At 37.4% G+C, this 20648-nt stretch overlaps 1 protein-coding gene across 1 annotated transcript in view; it reads left to right on the forward strand.

Moving 5' to 3' along the window:
- Positions 1-13967, forward strand: part of MAPK8 (mitogen-activated protein kinase 8) — a 137281-nt gene extending 123314 nt beyond the window's left edge. The window contains exons 7-12 of the mRNA XM_011950351.1: positions 2074-2145; positions 3438-3620; positions 3922-4046; positions 4624-4687; positions 8422-8499; positions 12117-13967. Of these exons, the coding sequence (XP_011805741.1) occupies positions 2074-2145; positions 3438-3620; positions 3922-4046; positions 4624-4687; positions 8422-8499; positions 12117-12262 (668 nt within the window). The 3' untranslated portion in view covers positions 12263-13967. The remainder of the gene's footprint in view (positions 1-2073; positions 2146-3437; positions 3621-3921; positions 4047-4623; positions 4688-8421; positions 8500-12116) is intronic.
- The last annotated feature ends 6681 nt before the right edge of the window (positions 13968-20648 follow it).

Genomic DNA, 20648 nt, shown 5'->3' on the forward strand with positions numbered 1-20648 from the left:
GTTAGCTTAAAACTAGAGTTGTGCATGAATCAGACTTATGTTCCTAGTCTTCACTGGCCCAGATAATATCTTCTCTCATGCTTGCAGCTTTCAAAATACTTTTGTTTAAAAATAGGCTTTTCTGGAAGTTACCAACATAAGTTGTATGCTGGATATTTAAAGTTTAACATTCTCTTTAAAATCTGTAGAGAAGAGTTATTCCAATAGATTTTTGTCAAAAAGGAAAACCTTAGAAAAAATTTTTCTCTGAGGCACTAATTTATAAATATTAACTTTTTTTTCTAAAATCTTATCCTTGAAAGCTGAACCATGACATAAATATAAAAATGTTCATTCATTTTAATATGAAATTTTAGGGAAACTTTAGTTCCACAGTATTTCCAAAAGTAATTCCCAGTTTAGCTCCTAAGATTCTTCAGTGAACTGGCAGCCTTTTAGTAAGAATGTACTGTATTAGAAAGTACAGGCTTTAATTTTCTAAGTCCTTTAACATGACTAAAGGGCACGTCTCTTTCTGACATCTATTTGTGCTGTTTTCCTCTTGTCATTTTAAAGAATTTGGACCTTCAGATGTCACAACCAAATGCAAGTTTCTAAGGCTTTTCCTTCTAAATTGCTCATTCTCCCCTCTTTTCCTATTAAACTACAAGCACTTACTCTCTCCTTTTTGTGTGATAGTCAAACCCAAAGTCATAAAATGCCATGGTGTACTGTCAGTTTCCCTAAGTAGGTGGAGATTCCCAATTGTCTGTTTCTGTGTCTAGCAGATTCTTGTCAACATTGATTGGGATTCCCATTTACAGTTGGCAAGGGTCATCAATAAGTGTTCCAGGAGACTCTAGATAGTCAGTTTGTGGAAACTGTCATACTGTGTCTAGCCAAAACTAACTTCTTAAATCAAAAGCAGTTTGGTTTTATGGGTTTAAAAAACTTCATGTAGGAAACATGAAATACATTTCTCTTACAGTTTTCCTTGATTAGTTGTTAATTCTCTGTGCACTTGTTCCTTTTGGGATAGTAGGGTAAATGTAGCATGATGTTGCCAAGAAAACAAATGGACTTTTAATTCAGAACAAGCATAGCACTTCTCAATTAAATATATTTGGGAAATCCAGTTTAAAAATTCTAAAGAGCTTTAGATTAACTTTTTTATTGTAATTATTCATAGAGATTATTTCTGTTAAATATTTGAAAATGCTGAATTATTTTCTCATGCTTTTTTCTTTAACTTAGTATAATGCACAGTTGAACTTCTAAATAGTATAGTATAAAGATTTTATTTTTATAATTTTACTACCTCATGTACATTTTTATTTACAAAGTTCGTGTTTGGTTCTGTTTCATATTTTATAAACAAGTTCTCAGGGACAAAACATGCAGGGTTTTTCTATTTATGCAATTTCTATGCGTAGCGTAGCTCTCACTTTGAAATTAGATACGTAGTTAAAATGCCACACTTTACATTTTCTTTTGTGAACCAAAGACTTTCAAAAAATAATTTGTGTTTTAAATTATTCCATGAGCTAAAGTTACGATCACTTTTTTCTTTTTGTGATGTTTTGCAGTTTTTATATAATGCAGTCATATTATGCTTCTTTGATTTTAATGACCTTTTGCTTTGCTTTTCCTTCTTTTGTGCTGCAAACATATAGTGGATTTATGGTCTGTGGGGTGCATTATGGGAGAAATGGTTTGCCACAAAATCCTCTTTCCAGGAAGGGACTGTATCCTTGTGCTGCTGCAGCAGTTAATTAGTTAGGCGATGAATTTCTTTATGTTCTCTAATGAAAATGAATATGCTACATTTATACAGATGGGATTTTAAACAGGCATAAAGTTTGTGGCTATTAGAGTTCAAAAATTGTTGAGATAAGAAGCTGAAATATTTGTAGGCTGCATCTGGCAGTAGGACATACAGTCTCTGCTGGTAGTCAGAGCACATTCACTGTCACTCATTTTTATTTTATACTGCTTTTTATAATTTTAAAGTATACATGGTGTGTGTGATTTTCTTTATTTTTTTTTTATTTTAACCAGAATCTTTATGTTAATGTCATTGCATTTTGTTTTCAGTTGACATTTGGTCAGTTGGGTGCATCATGGGAGAAATGATCAAAGGTGGTGTTTTGTTCCCAGGTACAGATCGTATCCTTATCTTTGGCCTAAAATGTAGTTTCTAAAGGTCAAAATGTATGATAGCACTTCAGTTTGGTCAGGTGTAATGTATTTTGTCTCTCCCTAATATATTGTTAAATTACTCTTAAAATACCACCTACTATTTGACATAGACTTTTCTTTCCCTCATTTGTTGTTTCATATGTTAGTTCAGAACCCTGCTCAATTGTAATTATGCACAATTACTGGGTGGCTTTGAGTTGGTTTATTTAACCTAAATCAAAAGTCATGGCTTGCATTAAAAATTTCTAATAATTATACACTTAAGTCTAGAAATACGTACAACTTAATATGAATTTTGGAGCTGTCTGTTGCTTCTGGCCATCCTTTTGTTTTGTCCCCTACCTCCTTTTTGTTAATGTTCTATGTGGTTTATGTCTTTTGATTGTTGTCTCATTACTTACATAACATACCCTTTCATCTGAGAATTTCAGCAGTAGTAATTTTATATGGTGACGATAGCTTCGGATTCATGTTTTTTGTTCATCCCACTACTTTTAATATTTATATTAACAGTGATTTGTTATGTGTCTGTCAGCTAGTAACACTTAGAATTGTTTCAGGAGGAAGAGTGGAAAAAGCCATATTCACAAGATTACGATAAGTGAGTTTTAGGCCTTGGCCTTCAGGTTCCTGGTAAAGACTAGAGGAAAGGAGACCAAGAAATCCCAACCTTACAACTTACCAAAAAACTGAATCTTTTTTATAAGCATCAGAGCTTTAGAAAATTTTTTTAAACATAAACTGAACAAAGAACGGCAAAAGATAATGCCGCTTTTATAGAAGCCTTTATTTTTATTGCAACTGGTTATTTTCTGTTAGTGTAGAAAACTCAGTAAAACAGGATGTGTTCTAGAAATATTTGTCTAGGAGATACAATCATGTTTTCTGATAAACTGACAGAAAAGGAAACATTTTGTGTATTATTATAGCATTGTTTGCAGTTAGAGCCACTGTGGATAGTAATTGTCATTATTCTTAGTTACTTATAATTTTATTTAGAATTTGTGAGTTTAAGCTTCCATTTTAAGGTAAAATCAGTTAGTATGAACACACACAATAAATAAGATTAACCAAGCTTATTTATTGATCATTTCTGTCCATCTACAATCATTGCCTTTTGCAAGGTGCCTGTGACATATAAAATTTGTAACTGCCACATCCTTTCTTAGGATTTTTAAAATTTCTATTTTCTTATAATATGAATGACTAATGTGTTGAACATTAGTTATGGAGTATTTTTCTTAGCTACTTGATATTAGATATTGATCAGTGGAATAAAGTTATTGAACAGCTTGGAACACCATGTCCTGAATTCATGAAGAAACTGCAACCAACAGTAAGGACTTATGTTGAAAACAGACCTAAATATGCTGGATATAGCTTCGAAAAACTCTTCCCTGATGTACTTTTCCCAGCTGACTCAGAACACAACAAACTTAAAGGTACTTTTTACAAATATATAAATTTAATCCCATTTGGGGTGTGTGTGTATGTGTTTGTGTGTTTATATGTATTCATATTCTTATGGGACATAACCCAAGGTTTTCTCTGGATGGTGGGAAAAAAAATGAGGTTTTTTTTTCTTTAATTTTATATATTTTAGTCAGATGTATAAAATAATTTTACAGTAATATTTTTAAAACATATGCTTTTAAAATAAAAAATAATCTCAAATTGCTGAAAGTTATTAATAATTTGAGAACCTTTACAAATATATGTACATTAACATCATTATGTTTGCAGCCAGTCAGGCAAGGGATTTGTTATCCAAAATGCTGGTAATAGATGCATCTAAAAGGATCTCTGTAGATGAAGCTCTCCAACACCCGTACATCAATGTCTGGTATGATCCTTCTGAAGCAGAAGCTGTAAGTTATTTTCTTAATGTTTACAGAACATACTGCATTCTTAGAGTTAGAATTACAGTTAGGTTTGGAGGAAACCTTTTAATTTTAAATAAAAATGTAAATACATGATGATGTTTTTCTGTTTCTTCATGAAAACTACGTCAAATAATAAACTAATGAGCATATTGGAGCCCCTCCTACACAAAATAAAGTCACCTCCCACTGTTTTTTGCAATCTTGTCTGGATACCCTAACCAGAGAACTAGGATGTTGAATGCTCTGAGGGAACATCCTAACTCAATTATAAAAGAAATTACTATATCCAAAGGAACACGGAATTCTATGATCTATGATATAAATAAAATGTGGCAATTTCAAGAGCTGGAAGAAAAGAAAAAGACAGTTAAACATTTTTTTTCCTGCAATGAAGGAGTCTTCCTAAACTATTCTGTCTATATAAGAAAGTTGATGATTGATCAGTCTTGATCTAATGATACATTTTTATAAGTCATCTGTCTGGCTTATATTTCAAATAACTACAAAGAGTTAAAATACTCCCAGCATACTGACTCGATTATTATTGCCTTGTGTTTTTCAGCCACCACCAAAGATCCCTGACAAGCAGTTAGATGAAAGGGAACACACAATAGAAGAGTGGAAAGGTACATTCATCAGATTCTTATAGGGAAAACTGCGAAGGAGCTTCTCGTTTTTATATGGTGATTTATTGTCATGTTAGAGAAATTTGTGACATTTTCTGTGCATAACTGAAATTTGTTAATATTAATTAATATTTTTACATAAGTGGACAGTAAGTCTGCTTCCTTCCTTAACTTAATCTTAAGTTCCCAAGTTTCCCACCCCAGACACAGACACATTAGTGCTCTCTCTCATGTTTTTCTATGGTGTGTGAACATACAAATGTGTTTAGTGTCTCCCACCTCTCTTCTTCCACCCTTTGAAAATCACGTATGGTTGTGTACGGTGTATGCTATATGTACTTGCTTTGTTGATATAATCAGATATCTGGAAGGTTATTCTCTTTTGGTTCACATATATGCCTCTCTTGCTTTAATAACTGATTAGTGTTCTGCTGTATGAATGTGTCACACTGTATATCCATCTCCCTCTTGATGACCATTTAAATTGTGTCCAATCTGTTCCTGTTAGAAACAACTCTGCAGTATTCATGTTCACATATGAGAACATACCTGGAAGAAAAATCCTAGAAGGAGATGTGCTGAGCCAAAGGATATTTTTCAGTTATTTCCAAATTACTCTCCAAAGAAATTGTAGTAGTGTACACTTCCATCCATATTATATAGGAGTCTCTCTTTACCCTCACCCTTGCCAACAGAATGAGTTAATTTTTAATATTTGTAAATCTGATATAGTAGTTTTATTCTATTTTATGAATGTGGCTGAAATTAATCATGCTTTGATAGTCATGGAAGTGTTCAAATATTTCTTCGAAAGGTCCCCTGGGACATGTGGGCCAGGTAATGTTTAGGTCCCATTTACTTCCATTTGTGTTGTTGTCCTTCAGTGTTTTGACCACTTTTGTAACTGTGTGACTTTGAGTAAATCACTCCCCCTTCATCCCACCCTCCTACACCGCCCCCTGCATTTTACCTCATCTTAAAATAGAGGCAGAAGACCTGTTATTAAGAGTTGTCTTTAAATCCTGGGAAGCCAAAGTGGACTGGGGAGGTATAAACATGAATAAGTAACCCATTTTGCTAAGGATGAATTTGATTCTTCTTAGAAATTGAAGAGATTTAGAGATTGATTTTCTGTGAACTTTGGGAAACCCATGGTTAGCAGAGCCCATGATAAAGTTAAAAAAATGACAAAACAATAAAATTGGATAGAGTCTGCTGTATTTGAATATGTAATATGCGTTTGAATATGTATACAGACATAGCTCTGTAGTATGTATGAAAGCATTAACCTGATATTTTTACATCCTACTAATTTACAATAGACCATGAAGTATTTTATAGAATCTTGCTTTTTTGTTTTGTTTTGTTTTGTTTTGAGACAAGGTCTCACTGTGTCACCCAGGCTAGAGTGCAGTGGTGTGATCATGGCTCACTGCAGCATCAAAACTCCCGAGCTCAAGTGATCCTGCTGCCTCAGCCTCCCCAGTAGCTGGGATCACAGGTGTGATCCACCACACTTGGCTAATTTTTTTTTTTTTTTTGAGACAGGGTCTCACTATGTTGCCCAGGCTGGTCTCAAACTCCTGGGCTTAAGTGATCCTCCTGCCTCAGCCTCCCAAAGGGCTGGGATTATAAGTCTTAAGCCACTGCACCTAGCCTAATTTTTTTTTTTTAATTTTTGTAGAGATGGGGTTTCATTCTGTTGTCCAGGTTGGTCATAGACTCTTAATAGGCCAGCAGTTGTAAGGCACACCATTATGTGCCACAAAGAAAAAAAGAAACACTGTCAGTTGTCCAGCACCGTTGATTATAAGATGTAGTCCGTTTCAGAGTTTAAACTGAAAAAAAGTACATCTTAAAATCTGAGATACAGTGTTTTCATTTGTATAAGAATATATTTGGGGATTTTGATTGCTTTAAAAACATTTACCTTTATTCTGTATCTCTTACTCCTAGCCCCAGGTGCATGTCAGTAATTACCCACAGACTGCCTTTTTCAAGATCTACTTAAGAGTTTTAGCTCATAGCAGAAAGAAAAATTAATTGCCAAAGCCATTAATTACAGATGGCTTTGCCTAGTTAGTACTCCTAATTAGTTTCAGTTCTTCTGCCTTAACCTCTTTGTGCTTTTTCCCAGAGGAGTGCTATTTTCTCTCTCAAAAAATCCTATTGCAAATGTTTATCATTCCTTTTTGTTTCTTTGAAGAAAACCATCTCTTATTCCCTCCTTTATCAGTGCTTTCTATTTTTCTCCTTCCAAGCCTTAAGGCTTAAGGCTTACTGTAGCAAACAAACTTATGTCCAGTTGTTGTTCATTCCAACATACTCTCTTGCTTTACCTTATTACCAATATAAATGTCATACTCTGTAATCAGGGATTCTTTGTCAGAATTTTCTTCTTCAGGAATTAACACAGACTCCTTGAAATTCGATGCAATGTTTTTTGTTTGTACGTTTTTCTCAGAAGAGGGTTTTACAATTCTCAGAAGATTCCATGACCCAAAGAAGATGATAAATAGTGGTGATGATGTGGCATCCACCATTAAGGTTAACGTGTGGTGTGCCTTGTGAGTCTAAATGTCTACTTAAGAACCTTAAGTAGACATTAAGAACCTTAAGAAGGTTTTTTGTTTGTTTGTTTTTGCTTTTTTGTTGTTGTTGAGATGGAGCCTCACTCCATTGCCCAGGCTGGAGTGCAGTGGCGCAATCTCAGCTCATTGCAGCCTCTGCCTCCCAGGTTCAAGCAATTCTCCTGTCTCAGCCTCCTGAGTAGCTGGGACTACAGGCGTCTGCCCCCACGCCCGGCTAATTTTTGTATTTTTAGTAGAGATGGGGTTCCACCTTGTTGGTCAGGCTTGTCTCAAACTCCTAACTTCAGGTGATCCACCCGCCTCGGCCTCCCAAAGTGCTGGGATTACAGGCATGAACCACCACTCCTGGCCGAAGATTCTTAAGTAGACATTCAGACTCACAAGGCACATCACAGTTAACATCAGAATCACTTCTGATGATAATATAAGTGAAGAATGTAAGACAGGAGGCGCATATATTGATACCAGCAGAGCAGCTCCCAGTGTCTCTCTTCAGTTGCAACAGTTGTCGCAGTGGTCTGCTTGCTGTCCAGAAGCCTGATAAGAGAAAAAGATAGATTCCCATGGAGAAATGTTATTGGAAGTGATAACCATGCTTACTCATAAGGAGTTGAAATGTAGCTTACCTGTTTCTTTTCCTCCAATAAAAATGTGTTTATCTTTCATTCTGATTAATGAAGCTTTTGCATACTCTGATTTAAATCTTGGTAGCATTTATCTAGTTGAGTACCCACAGTGCGCCAGGCTCTATTCCAGGGCTCAGGAAATGGAAGTCAGTAAGACACATGGTTCAAGCCCTCCCTGAGACAGATGGTAGTACAGAATGATATGTGGTATGATATGCTCTAGTACAAGTTGCTGGTAGAGAGAAAAAGAAAGCTTCTACCCCAGCACCATCAAACCAACCTGAGAAACAGTGGTTACAGGAAAGATTAGTACTTCCTTTCGATATGGTCCATTGTTGAGTGTCAAGGAATTGTTATTAACATCCTTGAATCTTAGGCTGACACTTAACTGACTCTCATTTTAAGGACACTGTTTGAAGTACTTCACATGTATAAAAATTTCCACTTAAACCATACATGCGTTGTGAGATTGGCTCTTAGACTTTGAAAAGTTCATTTTTGTTTACTTCTTTTACAGAATTGATATATAAGGAAGTTATGGACTTGGAGGAGAGAACCAAGAATGGAGTTATACGGGGGCAGCCCTCTCCTTTAGGTTGGTTACAATATAAGCTTGGTTAAGATTACAGTTTACTTCTTGTGTTGTAATCTTCAGTGGCCTGAAACCTGCAGTTCTTCCCATACTTACAAAATCATCATTATTCCAGGCTTAATAAGTATAAGGAAATACGGTTTGTTTGGTGAAATTTGAAAGCACTGACACACTTTTCTATTAATACATTATACTAATATATCGGTAACTGTTCATAAGATGCACATCTTTTTCTATGATATTGACATTCTGTTGAAGAACAGAAATTAAAAAACTTTGTTGGCATTGTTGCTGGGTCTTTAAAGAAGAAACTTCTCAAAATTCAATATACATACCTTTCTGTGATGTTGACAGTCTTTACTTTGGATAAATAAAAGCTTCCCTGCAAAATTTAGTACATGTAGTACCAAGTTGCTGTCTTTCAAAATGATATTATTGATTTATTGAATGAAGACAATAACATTAAAACCATCACTAGAAGGTATTCTTTCTCTAAGAAGAGAACTGGGTTTGTAGGAGTTAAAACTTTTTTTTATCATAAACTGATCTTATATTTAATGTTAGTACAAGTAAAAGTATAAAGAATAGAAGGGAAAAGTTAAATGGCCGGTAACATGTACATTAAGTACATACCGCGTGACAGACACTGGTGGTTTATATACTTTATTTCATTCAGCCCCTAAGACCCTAAGGTATAGGATTATTGCACACGTTATGGCTGAGGAAACCGAAGTTCAGAAATTTGAAATAACGTAAGATTCCAAATCTATTATGTAGATGAACTAATATAATAACTTCAGAGTGTGTGGTTTTTTCAGCCTCCCATTTTGTTTCTCGCTGGCAACAGAGACTTCTCTGGCTACAGAGGTTAGGACAGTTGTATGAAGGAGGTGAAATTGAGCTGAGCCTTGAAGAGTGAGTAGTATTTGAAAAGATAGGTCTTGATTTTGAAGTAAAACTATGCCATTTTAATTCCTCAGAAACTTCTACTTTTGAGGAAAAACATAGATGTATCTAGCATGTTGTATATGGGTAAGGTTTTTTAAAACTATGGTGACATTGTCTACTATAAACATAATTGTTTAAGCCATTTTTTGTGGATTGCTTTGACATTTTTGGTTATATATTTTAGAGTTGTATATTTTAAATCTTTGATCAAGAATGCAGTCTTCCAGATTATAGTGTAGATCCTGTTGAAAATATAAATAGGTTTTGACAGCTTTTACCTATTTTGGAAATGGACTTTTCTCTACAGTTCTAACAAATTTAAAGCTCGATTATAAATGCTTCGTGTAATTAATTAGCTTTGTATTGCTACATAGTAGTAGTATAACTGAATTGTTCATGATGGAGGCTCAGGTGGGATTTGGAAAGTTCATTATGTGGGACAGTTTTATACTTTAGCATACTATCCAATTGAGTGGCACAGCTGGAGTGCCAGATGTTTGAGTAAATGTAATCTCATGAGTTAGAGCAGTTGTATTTGTTCTTAATTTGTAAGTGAATAATTTGAATCTTAGTCCAACACTTGCTTATGATCACAAAATAAGTCAGTGGAAAAGAAATTGAGGTTTCTAGACATTTTCTGGATCCTCAGTTATAACTTGCAAAGACGAGTATTAGCTAATTAAGCTGTTATGAAAATATTCTGCTCTTGATTATGTACGAAAACAAAAGGAGTAGTGCTTGGTAAATCAAAATATCAGATAACCATAGTACCATTTCCACTTGATTTTTAAAATGAATTTTATTCTTTTTCCCCTTTGAGTGCCTTCCTATCTTTATTTTTGGTTTGGCTAATAGTAAAGTAAGTTTGCCTGCCTTGAGTGTGTAGAGACTCACTTGAGAGAGGAATGACCCACCTGAGACTAACGATTTTCCATATTATTACCATTCAGATATTTGAGAATTTACTGTATTGCTTTAAAGAGAAAACAAGTGTGGTTTTTTTTCCTTAGGTACTTGATTTTTAGATTAAAAAGTTAATGCATTTAAAATTTAATTTTTATCAGATTAAAACATTTGGATAAAATAATAGACCCTGAACTAGAGGCATATATAAAAATTGTATATGTTGGAGCCCTTTTATGGTTTGAATGTTTCAGTACCAGTCTTAGAAACTAGCCATTGTGTACTATGTATGTTACACAGATGTATTATACTGTTCAGTCAGAAAAGGCTCATTCCAAGTATTGACTGAACTAAAAAGAATATGCTATCTCGGTTTCACTCTCACTGGGAAGCTAATGGACCTTTCTTGGGTCTAGGAGATTATCACCTATTTTACCTCTCATCTCTCAGGCCTGAAATACTCATCCTGCTTTTCTCTTCCGTTTCAACTCCCATCACCTGCTTTGTCTCTTGTGGTTCCATTCCTTTCTGTCTCGCAGTACCCCCCCACTAAAGATTTTCCTATTCCCACTACACTGCCTGTTTTCTTTTTGCATCTGAAGAAAAGCTCGCAGAGGACCTTTCATGTTGAAGTGTTTTATTGCTTATCTGGACAGAATGGAGGGATGATCTCAAATACAGATGCTGGATTCAGGAGCAGTGGTTTTCAGCCCATTTGGTTTCAGCATCTTTGGGTGCCTGAACGTCACCCTCAGAAATTCTGCTCAGTGTTCCGTTTGAAGACCATTGATTTTATTTCATAAATGTATTCTTGAGAACTTTTAAGTAACTTGCATTATTCAAATTTGGAATGACCTTTATTTAGTGTTCATGTGGTTTAAAAGTACTTAGCCTAGTGCTTGAGTTACCTTTTTTCTCTATCCCCCAGCATAAGTCATTCCTGTCCCCTTCCTAAACCAATCTCCTTGAGAGGATTTCTGTCTCAAGCTCAGGTATTCATGTTACTTTTCAAAATTCAGGAAGTCCTTGTTAGGTAATACTTTCGGCAAAAGAAACTGTTTGCTCCTACTTTATCTATTTAATAAATCCATATTTCTACGTATCAAGTATTAGAGTAGAAATAAGAAGACCCAAGTTTACTTAACTAGGCCATTTGAGTGACACTGGCATGTCCCATAACCTCGTATAAACTGGTGCAGTTGAATTAAGGTTTCTTCCTGTTAAAATTATTTTATTCCTTGTCTTGGTGCTTGCTTTAAAACAAGATGTGCCAGAAGTACATCTTGTTTCAAATTTGAATCATTTGAATTTTTCCTTTTTAGTGCGAAGCTATAAAGACTTTTTTGTAGGGAAGTAGCTTTTAACTTTTGTAGTTATACAGTCCTTTAAGATCTTCTGTCCAAAAAAAAGGCATTACAGACAGTTTTGCATGTATTATCAGCAGTATTCACACATACCCTGAAGCCCATTTGTGAATCTTGCTGCAGGACCATTTCTAAATGTGGCTCAGCTGTCAATTCTTGTCTTAAACTGAAAAATACATTCATTGAAAGGATAGGACTCCACGATTCTAGACATTTTCAGAATTCTCACCTCATAGCTGTCAATGAAGAGTGTTTTTTAGTGTGTTGGATATCATTTGCAATTATTTTTAGTGAGCCTTCTAGACCCAAGAGAAAAAATTACCACTAGAGGCAGGCAGTGCAGTGCAAGTAGCTCGATCTGCAGCTGTCTGCAACTGATTTGCTGTTTTGTTTCTCATAGCACAGGTGCAGCAGTGATCAATGGCTCTCAGCATCCATCGTCATCGTCGTCTGTCAATGATGTGTCTTCAATGTCAACAGATCCGACTTTGGCCTCGGATACAGACAGCAGTCTAGAAGCATCAGCTGGGCCTCTGGGCTGCTGTAGATGACTACTTGGGCCGTGGGGGGGTGGGAGGGACGGGGAGTCGGTTAGTCATTGATAGAACTACTTTGAAAACAATTCAGTGGTCTTATTTTTGAGTGATTTTTCAAAAAATGTAGAATTCATTTTGTAGTAAAGTAGTTTATTTTTTTTAATTTCAAGTGATGTAATTTAAAACCTAAGTTGTGTTTCAAAACAGCAACAAAACTGTATTGTATTTTTTGCTGTAATTAACTGTATAATGTAAACCTAATTATTTTATCATGTTTTAAATTTTTTGCATATTTGCTTTATCTTATGCTGCTGATTTTTTTAACTGAATTTGTAAGATTTTGTTTATCAAAGCAACTATTATGTGGTGACTTGCCTATATCATGAATTATTTAAGATTTTTATAGTTTTTTTTTATTAGAATTTATTTCAGATGTTTTGTTCATGATACTATCCTTCAGGGTTATGTGCTTATCAATGAAATAACCCCAGAGGAGTGAGGGAAAATAACTTGTAGCCAGTTATATTCAGGAATAACTACTGTAAATGATGAACGTGTTAGGAGACCTCCAATATTTGCTACTTGCCAATCCTAATTTAGTTACAAGAATTGGTAGGCAATCCTACTCAATTTTGGCAAAAGCCCCGTCATCTAAGTGGCAGAATAACTCAGAGCATGTCTTTGAAGATGCTGGGCGTCTACCACCACCTTATGTCCCCACCCTACCCAACAGAAATAAGTAAAAAGAACATGGTGTATTCTGCAAATTTGTGGCATGCTCAGTTTATGATCACATAAAGTCAAGAGGATACTTCATGAATAACACATTTCAATGCAAATAAACAGATGGTTCACTTCTACTAGCTATGAGCCTGTTTTTGTATACACTGAGTTAATCTACTCAGGCTGTAGATCCCAGCAATGTTCTAGAGTCTAGTCTTTCCCTCTCCTGCAGCTTCGGGCCCTTGGACCTTTCCAGTTTCCTATTACTTGGAGTGTCTGTCAGTTGAACACCAGTTGTTCTGGTGTTTCTGGCCATTTGATTCTACTTGTAGCATAATCATATTTATACTAGCTATCGGGAGGTTCCAAAGCCTACCTAGATTTGTGCAGGTGATGTATCAAATGAGCAATATACCGTTCATCTGAAAATAGTAGCACACAGCCATATATAGGATGTCATTTTCTAAGGACTGTTTCTTCACATTGAGCAGAGCAGGCATAAATGGTGGTTATTTAGTCTGAGTCTTTTATTTTTTTATACCTGATTTTCAACATAACATGCAATGTGGATGTCGAGTAGTGTAAGAATGGTGCTGCTCCTGACAAGTGTATGTTAACTGTTTACATTTTCTATCTGCAGAATTATTTCTCTATAACTGAACTTTTCCCAAGTAAAACGTCTTTGAAGTCTTTTTATTTCTGAAATACGTTGTCTGTAATAGACCCAGGCACCTTTTAAATGATCTCTGGAACGAGGGATTTCATGTTTAACTAGGAAATGCATACTCACATAAGCAGCAAGGTTCTAGGCAGAAAGCCCCTTGAATTCGTGACCAACGGGAAGAACAGGTGTGGCTTAACATGCAGTGTCCGAAAATTTGCTTGGCATTTTATTCATATATTTAGTGCAAAATTCCTTTTGAATGAGATATTTTATATCATTGTTAATGTGCAATATTTAAGATTAAAATACATTAGCCTTTTTATATACTTTGAAATAGCAGGTTTGTTTTTGATGGCTTAGAGTCATGATTTCCAGCTTCCCAGCCTTTTTATCAGTCCCTTTTCTAATACAACAAGGTGCATTAATTTGATTAGACAAATTAGGAAATTGAATTGTAGACAGGAAATATTGGATTCACAATTTTAGCAGAAATTTGAGAATGAGTGTGTTCATATTAATTTGACAATTAGCTGTATTTTCTGTAACGTAGATTATGTCACTGTTGCACTTTCACAGCAGACATGCTTTCAGAAGGTTCTCATATTTTATGCTTGATTGCTGATAAGCCATCTCTATTGATACAGATTTTGGTTAAGTAAGGAAAACCAGGTGTCTGACTGTATCATTTGTTGTAAACGCCAGCTGCCACTTGCCAACCATCATGTTCAGTTCAATTCAAAGAAAACAAACTCGTATTACTTAGTGTAAACTAAAATATTTAACAAATTATATCCTAAAAACAAGATCTCTTTGTTAAATGTTGTGTGCCCTAGGTTTTAAATTACTACATCTAAATACAATTCTGCTCTTAAATTTGTTAAGCTAAATAGGTATTGGTTCTTTTTATTTTGGAATCCTTTAAGCATCTTAAACTTTTTTTTCCCAAGAGAAGTTACAAATAACATTTCTGTCAGGTAGTACTTGTGTGAAACCACCTTTCTTCTATAATTTTGATTTTTCAATTTTATATACTTAATATACTCACTGTCTTACTATCAGAAAGTTATTTTGACCAAGATTTTTATTATCTTCATAGATTAAGAAAGAGATGCTAATTCTTTACCTGTGTCTTCCTGGTTACTATTCTCTTCCCTCTAATATATACTGGCCATTTGTAAAACCATTGTATTGTTGGGATCACTTAGTTATACCGTACGCAAATAGAGCATCTCAGCTCTGTCATACTGCTTGCTGAACAGTTTTCAGTGTGTCCTGCACCTTTGGCTGCTGGTTGTTCCTGACGTGCACTCTTCCAAGTTGATAAAGGCAGTGTGTTCATACCAGGTGTTCCTAAGAGAAACACCAGCCTGTTAAATGAGAAGCCTACACACAACCCCCTTAACAATCCAGAGAAGCTTGACAGTGCAAAGAAGCACTCTTTCCTGCCAGCCTTGTCATTGTTCTGTTCTATGCTAATCCTGCTGTGTTGTCTGAAAGATGGAGGGAAGAGGACATCAGTGTCTGATAGTGAAATCAGCAGCAGGAAAGTGAAGCTCTTTCGTTGGTTACAGATAAGATGGTTTACACTATTGGCCAGTATCTGCTACACATATGAAGACTTTAACTATTCAGTGTTTGCCTAGGCACTAGCCTGCACAACATTTTGAGGTTAAAACATAGTATATTTTCAAAAATATTGTTGTAGTTTGTGAGTGTTGTTCATTAGTTACACATTAGCTATAGAGTGGATGCATGAAGCCCCAAGACACCAGTCAACTCTTCTTACCAGTAGGTAAACCAAACACCACCATTCTGTCATTAGCAGCCCTCTTAAATGTTGCCTCTCCATATCCTGTTGCATATTTTGTGTGCATTGTGTTTCTACTGATCTCTCTTAGGTTTTTCTGGAATCAAAGGAAACTAATTCTTCCTTAATAGCAAGAAAGATGAAGAGGTAAAGGGCATTGAAGCAGAAATGTATAGTTTGGGGTACAATTAGAAAACTCATAAGGAAAACAGAAGTCCTAATTAATTTCAAACTGACTGCTCTTCGTTAAGTGCTCTTAAGGAGAGTCTAGTAAGAGTAATACTTTCTGGCCATTTCTAGTTTAGATTCTCTTCGTTACTGAAACTTTTGAGAAATATTACCTGTGGATTAATTTTGCACAATGTCCTATTCTCATAATGACTTACAAATTAAACTAGGCTTTTATTGAACTACCTCACACTAATTTTCTATGCTTTCCCAAGTAAGCTGTTGCCCTGTTAGATCTTTACTGAGTGAATTATAAATGTGTGTTAAATACTTTTTAGCCAATGTTGAAACAATACCAGTAAGTATGTAAAGTATATACCTTATATCAGTAAGAGACACATGTAAAATCTTTCACTGTATATCTTGGAAAATTGTGTTAGATGTGCTCATTGACATTATTACTGTTTTGTAAGTAGAAACCTGCTCATGATATCAGTCCATTCTTTACATTTTACAAAAGGAGTAAATCTTAGTAAAATTTTACGAAGAAATAAATTACTTTTGTAGGCCCAATATTTGGTATATTTTTGAGAAGCTGTTAATCTTTTAGCTGAATAATGAAGTTAGACTGAATTATGTGTCTCCCTGGACTGTGGCATCTACTTTCTCATTACAGTTTATCCTGGCTAGCAGGGTGTCACACCTGGAAACCTGAGTATGATAACTGACATTTGCTTTTCTTCCTCTGCGATGTCATTCCCCCTCCATTCCTCTCCTTCCCTGTGTTCCGTTCCCTCTCCTTTCCTCTAGACAAAACAAAATGGGGCACTTTTTAGGGAATGCTGAGATCATTATTGTGATTTTTCATCATTCATGCCCTAGTCATTAAACATGCACCACTGGAATGTAAACGACGTTATCTAGTATGTCAATTGGTTATAATATTTTAAATAAAAAAAAAAGTGGTATGAAAATTATGAAATTAAGAGTTTTTTCATTGAAAACAAAATCTGTGGTAAAGTTTTTCTTGGCAATTTTAGGATTGCCTGTGGATTGAGATAAATGGGGTCTTTCTAGGACCGGTTTCTTAGATTTGAATTTTATACAGATTGTGAAGAGCCTAAACTTTAACCCTGATTATCTGGTTGAACTGGTCTTGGATTTCTTGTGTTTGAAATTGCTGGATAAACTTTATCTAACAAAGGAACTTTGCTTCAATGCCCTTAACCTAGTTCTTGGTAGACATATGAGAGAATAGCCATCATGACCACTTGGCAAAAATAAGTACTTAAAATTGGGGTTTGATTCAAAACAAGAGATTTTAGCTTTGAATGTTTCCAACTTTTGCCATGCTTATTTGCTCTTTGCCTACATTGGGTGTGCTGCTGTGTGGGAATAGAGGGTCCCTGCTGCATACCTTCCCAGCCGCTGTGATGACTGATGCCACTCCATCTTGCACAGTTCCTGCTCCAAATGACCCTTGTACCATGCCGTCTCTGCCCTCACCCGAACTCACACTGCCCTTCTCTGAGGAGCGGAGAGGAAGGGGCTGGTCGTCTAGCTGCCTGCTGCTGCTGAATCAGCTGCGTGGCTGCTGAGCTGTTTCATCACCATCATAGGCCTCCCAGGAGAAACTGGGTAGCAGAAGCAAGTGTCAGAATGTTGAGAATAAACTTTTTACTTTTTTTCATTTTCACCAGTTGTAAAGTGGAATAATTCATCCTTGTTAATTTAGGTACTTTCTTTTTTCTTTTTTATTATTGTTCCTAAAAAGGTCTATAGATCTAAGTGAAGATTGATTTGTGGTGATTTTGTGGTTTAAGAAAATTTTTTATAGCTGTTACAGGTTATATACCAGTATTTCTTTGGACTTCATTTGAAACCAAAAGATACTTCAAATATGCAGTGTAAATTTTAGTTTTCTAACATGTACTTAATTTCATCTATTAATGGAAGCATATAGGTGATATAGATGTGTGCCGGAAGCTGGGAGTAGGAAATAGAAAGTGGATGACAGAGTCTTGAAATGGTGTATATGGAAGACCAAGGACCTGGCTACAGGGATTGATTAGAGGAAATGAGGAATTTCACAAAGACACTGTGTTTTGAGCCTTGGCATAAAGAAGGTTTGGAGAAGAGTATTCCAGGCTGAAGGAAAGGCAAGCAGATTTAAGTGAGTGCACGGGCAAGCACTGAGGAACGGCCTGGCATGGGTGCGGGTACAGGGAGAAATGGGAGAGAAGACTGACACGTTGGAGTTTGGAATTGAAACAAGCTGAGGATCGGACCTGAAAATATCAGGAATTGCCTTTATTTTGTAGGTGATAGGAAGCCATGGTAGTTTGTGAGGAGGAAAAGCAGTATTATGACCCAACCCTTGTTTTAGGATGGTCACTGCCAAGAGAAGCAAGTGCAGTTAGGCTGGAGGTGTGGAGATTGGTGACTGATCAGCTGAAGATAACTAGTTGAGAGAAGGGAAGAAAGGGACTCATTTAGATGTATTGCCATGGCATAGGTGAACTCGCCAAGCTTAGCGTTTGAAGCTGGGGGAAGACTGAGCCCAGTGATTGGGTGGCACACAAGAGATGGTGCAAGGAAAATACATGCAGTGTGTTTTGCAATTTGTACATCTCAGTTTGAAGTATCCATGACGGAATGCATGTCAGGTATGGCATCAACTCCAACTTACCGCTCCAGGAGTGGGAGGAAGGGAACGATTGGTTTGCTCCCTCACCTGCCTGTAGACTGCTGCTATTGTAGTTTCGTTTCTTGTGAGATCTGTGTCATTTGCTCGTATGGCCCTTGCACTATTTTTGTTAGTATCATTTTGTGGACAGAGGAAGATAGCGGAAAGATTCCTGTTGGATATCCCATATGTAAAACTTTAGAGTTACCTAGAGAAGTGCAAGTGGGGCCTAGTTCGAGTGAGTGGAGAAGCAGGTAGTGAAAAAGACATGAAAACTTGGCTGGAAATGTAAAGAAATCATGACAGTGTCTTGAGAGAAGTGAGGGGTAGACTGAGGGATCAGAAGAGTTCAAAGGGAGAAAAGAGTTCAAATGGAGTCTTGCTCTGTTGCCCAGGCTGGAGTACAGTGGCACAATCTCTGCGCACTGCAACCTCCACCTCCAAGGTTCACACCATTCTCCTGCCTCAGCCTCCCAAGTAGCTGGGACTACAGGCGCCCGCCACCACACCTGGCTAATTTTTTTGTATTTTTAGTAGAGACGGGGTTTCACTGTATTAGTCAGGCTGGTCTCGATCTCCTGACCTCATGATCTGTCCACCTCGGCCTCCCAAAGTGCTGGGATTACAGGAGTGAGCCACCATGCCCGGCCAGGCACATGTGTTTTTATGAGACAAGGTCCTGGAAAGGTTGGGGTCTACTGGGTCCTGCGGGTCCAGGTGAGCTTAGTCAAGATGGAGAATTTGGATCACCTTAGACACGTGTCAGTCTGGCTGAGCCATGCCTCTTACTGTTACTTGACAGCATCCTGTGTTCTCATCTTCTCTTGATGCCTCACGCTGGGATCCCCTGGATGGAAGAGCCTGTCCTACTGGAGATAATGCCTGGCAAGTAGGTGTTCCATAAATGGTGGGCTGGGTAAGCTAATGACTAGAACCTATCCTTTACACAATTTCTGTCCTCTGAAAATGCAACATTCATGGCCCTCAAAGTGTGACATAAGGACACTGCATGCAGCGCTGCGATATTATAGTGATGTGAGCATGGGCTCTGGTGCCAAATACCCACATAGCATCCTGACCTCACTGGCTGCCTCACTTCCTGCAGGTGCCTCAACTCGGGCTGTGCTCTGTCATCTGTCCTGTGGGAAGCCTAATGTCACCTGGCAGTGTTGCTGGGAGGATTTGGCGTGTGCATTCAGGGCAGGGACTGGCCAGCGCTTGGTGGGTGCTGGCTACCGCCATCATCCTGCCTGGCGTCAGGGTCAGCTCAGCACCCTGGCGTACAGGTTCGTCAATCAAACATCTGTCCCTCATGTCTGTTTGAATGTGTGTCTAGGCAAACATACCCAGAAGAGTTTGATGTGAACTAAATGCTGTGTTTCCCTCGATTTGATGTGTCACAAGGAAGAGATGTTCTAGAACCTGAAGCCCACCCCCCACCCGCCTCCAGTGTGCAGCTGAACCAGTGAACCCACGTGCTGACCCCGAGGCTCCCCATCCCCATGGCCATGGCCACCACTAGACCTGGGCCTAGAGAAGTGGGCCCAGACTACTACTCAGTCCCCTGTGAACTGGGCCCAGACCCTGCCCCTTGCCTCCTTTTACCACAGTGGACAGACAGACATCAAAAGCTCACTGAAAGAAGGGAAAGAGGAAATAATCATAGAAAAACAGGAATTCTCTACCAGGAATTTTGGGTCAGCTGCTGCTGGTTTCCTAACCTGGTGAACTTTTTAACCAGCTGTGGGGTGAGTGCAGGGGCTTGAGATTTATGAAACCATCGGGTTAATACCCAATGCCCAGATAGCATAGAGATTTAGCTGTCTTGGAGTGGGGTCATCAAGCCAGCTTGTCACATGTGGCAGGGGCAGGATCTGCATCTGGGCAGGCGGGCTCCGGAGCCTTCGCTTGGAAACTGCTGTGTTCTGCTTGAGCAGCTTTATGGGAATAAAAACGTCCCCTGCACAAAAGCTTCTGGGGCATGCTATGTAAGGTAAGCATGTTTGGCATTTTTCAAGACTTCTCAAAGACCGCTTTGCATTCTATGAACCTGCCTGTGACTCTCTCCCTGTCGTTTGGGTCATGCTCAGCAGTGTACAGACATGCTCAGGAGTTCCCATCTTTCAGAAGCTCTTTCCCCTTCCACTATCAAAATGGAAGTCAATTCATGTGAGTTAATGTAAAGCTCTCAAATCCTTCCCTATCTCCCTTAGAATAAAAACCTCTCACCATGGGCGATAGGCCCTCAGAGTATCTGGTCCCTGCTGGGCTTTTCATGACCCTGTCCTACCCTACCCCACTTCTTCACAGACTGCAACACGTTGTGAGACCCCTGTGCTCAAGTGTTGCAGGG

This window comes from Colobus angolensis, unplaced genomic scaffold (assembly GCF_000951035.1).
Source record: "Colobus angolensis palliatus isolate OR3802 unplaced genomic scaffold, Cang.pa_1.0 Scaffold306, whole genome shotgun sequence".
Classification (NCBI taxonomy): domain Eukaryota; kingdom Metazoa; phylum Chordata; class Mammalia; order Primates; family Cercopithecidae; genus Colobus; species Colobus angolensis.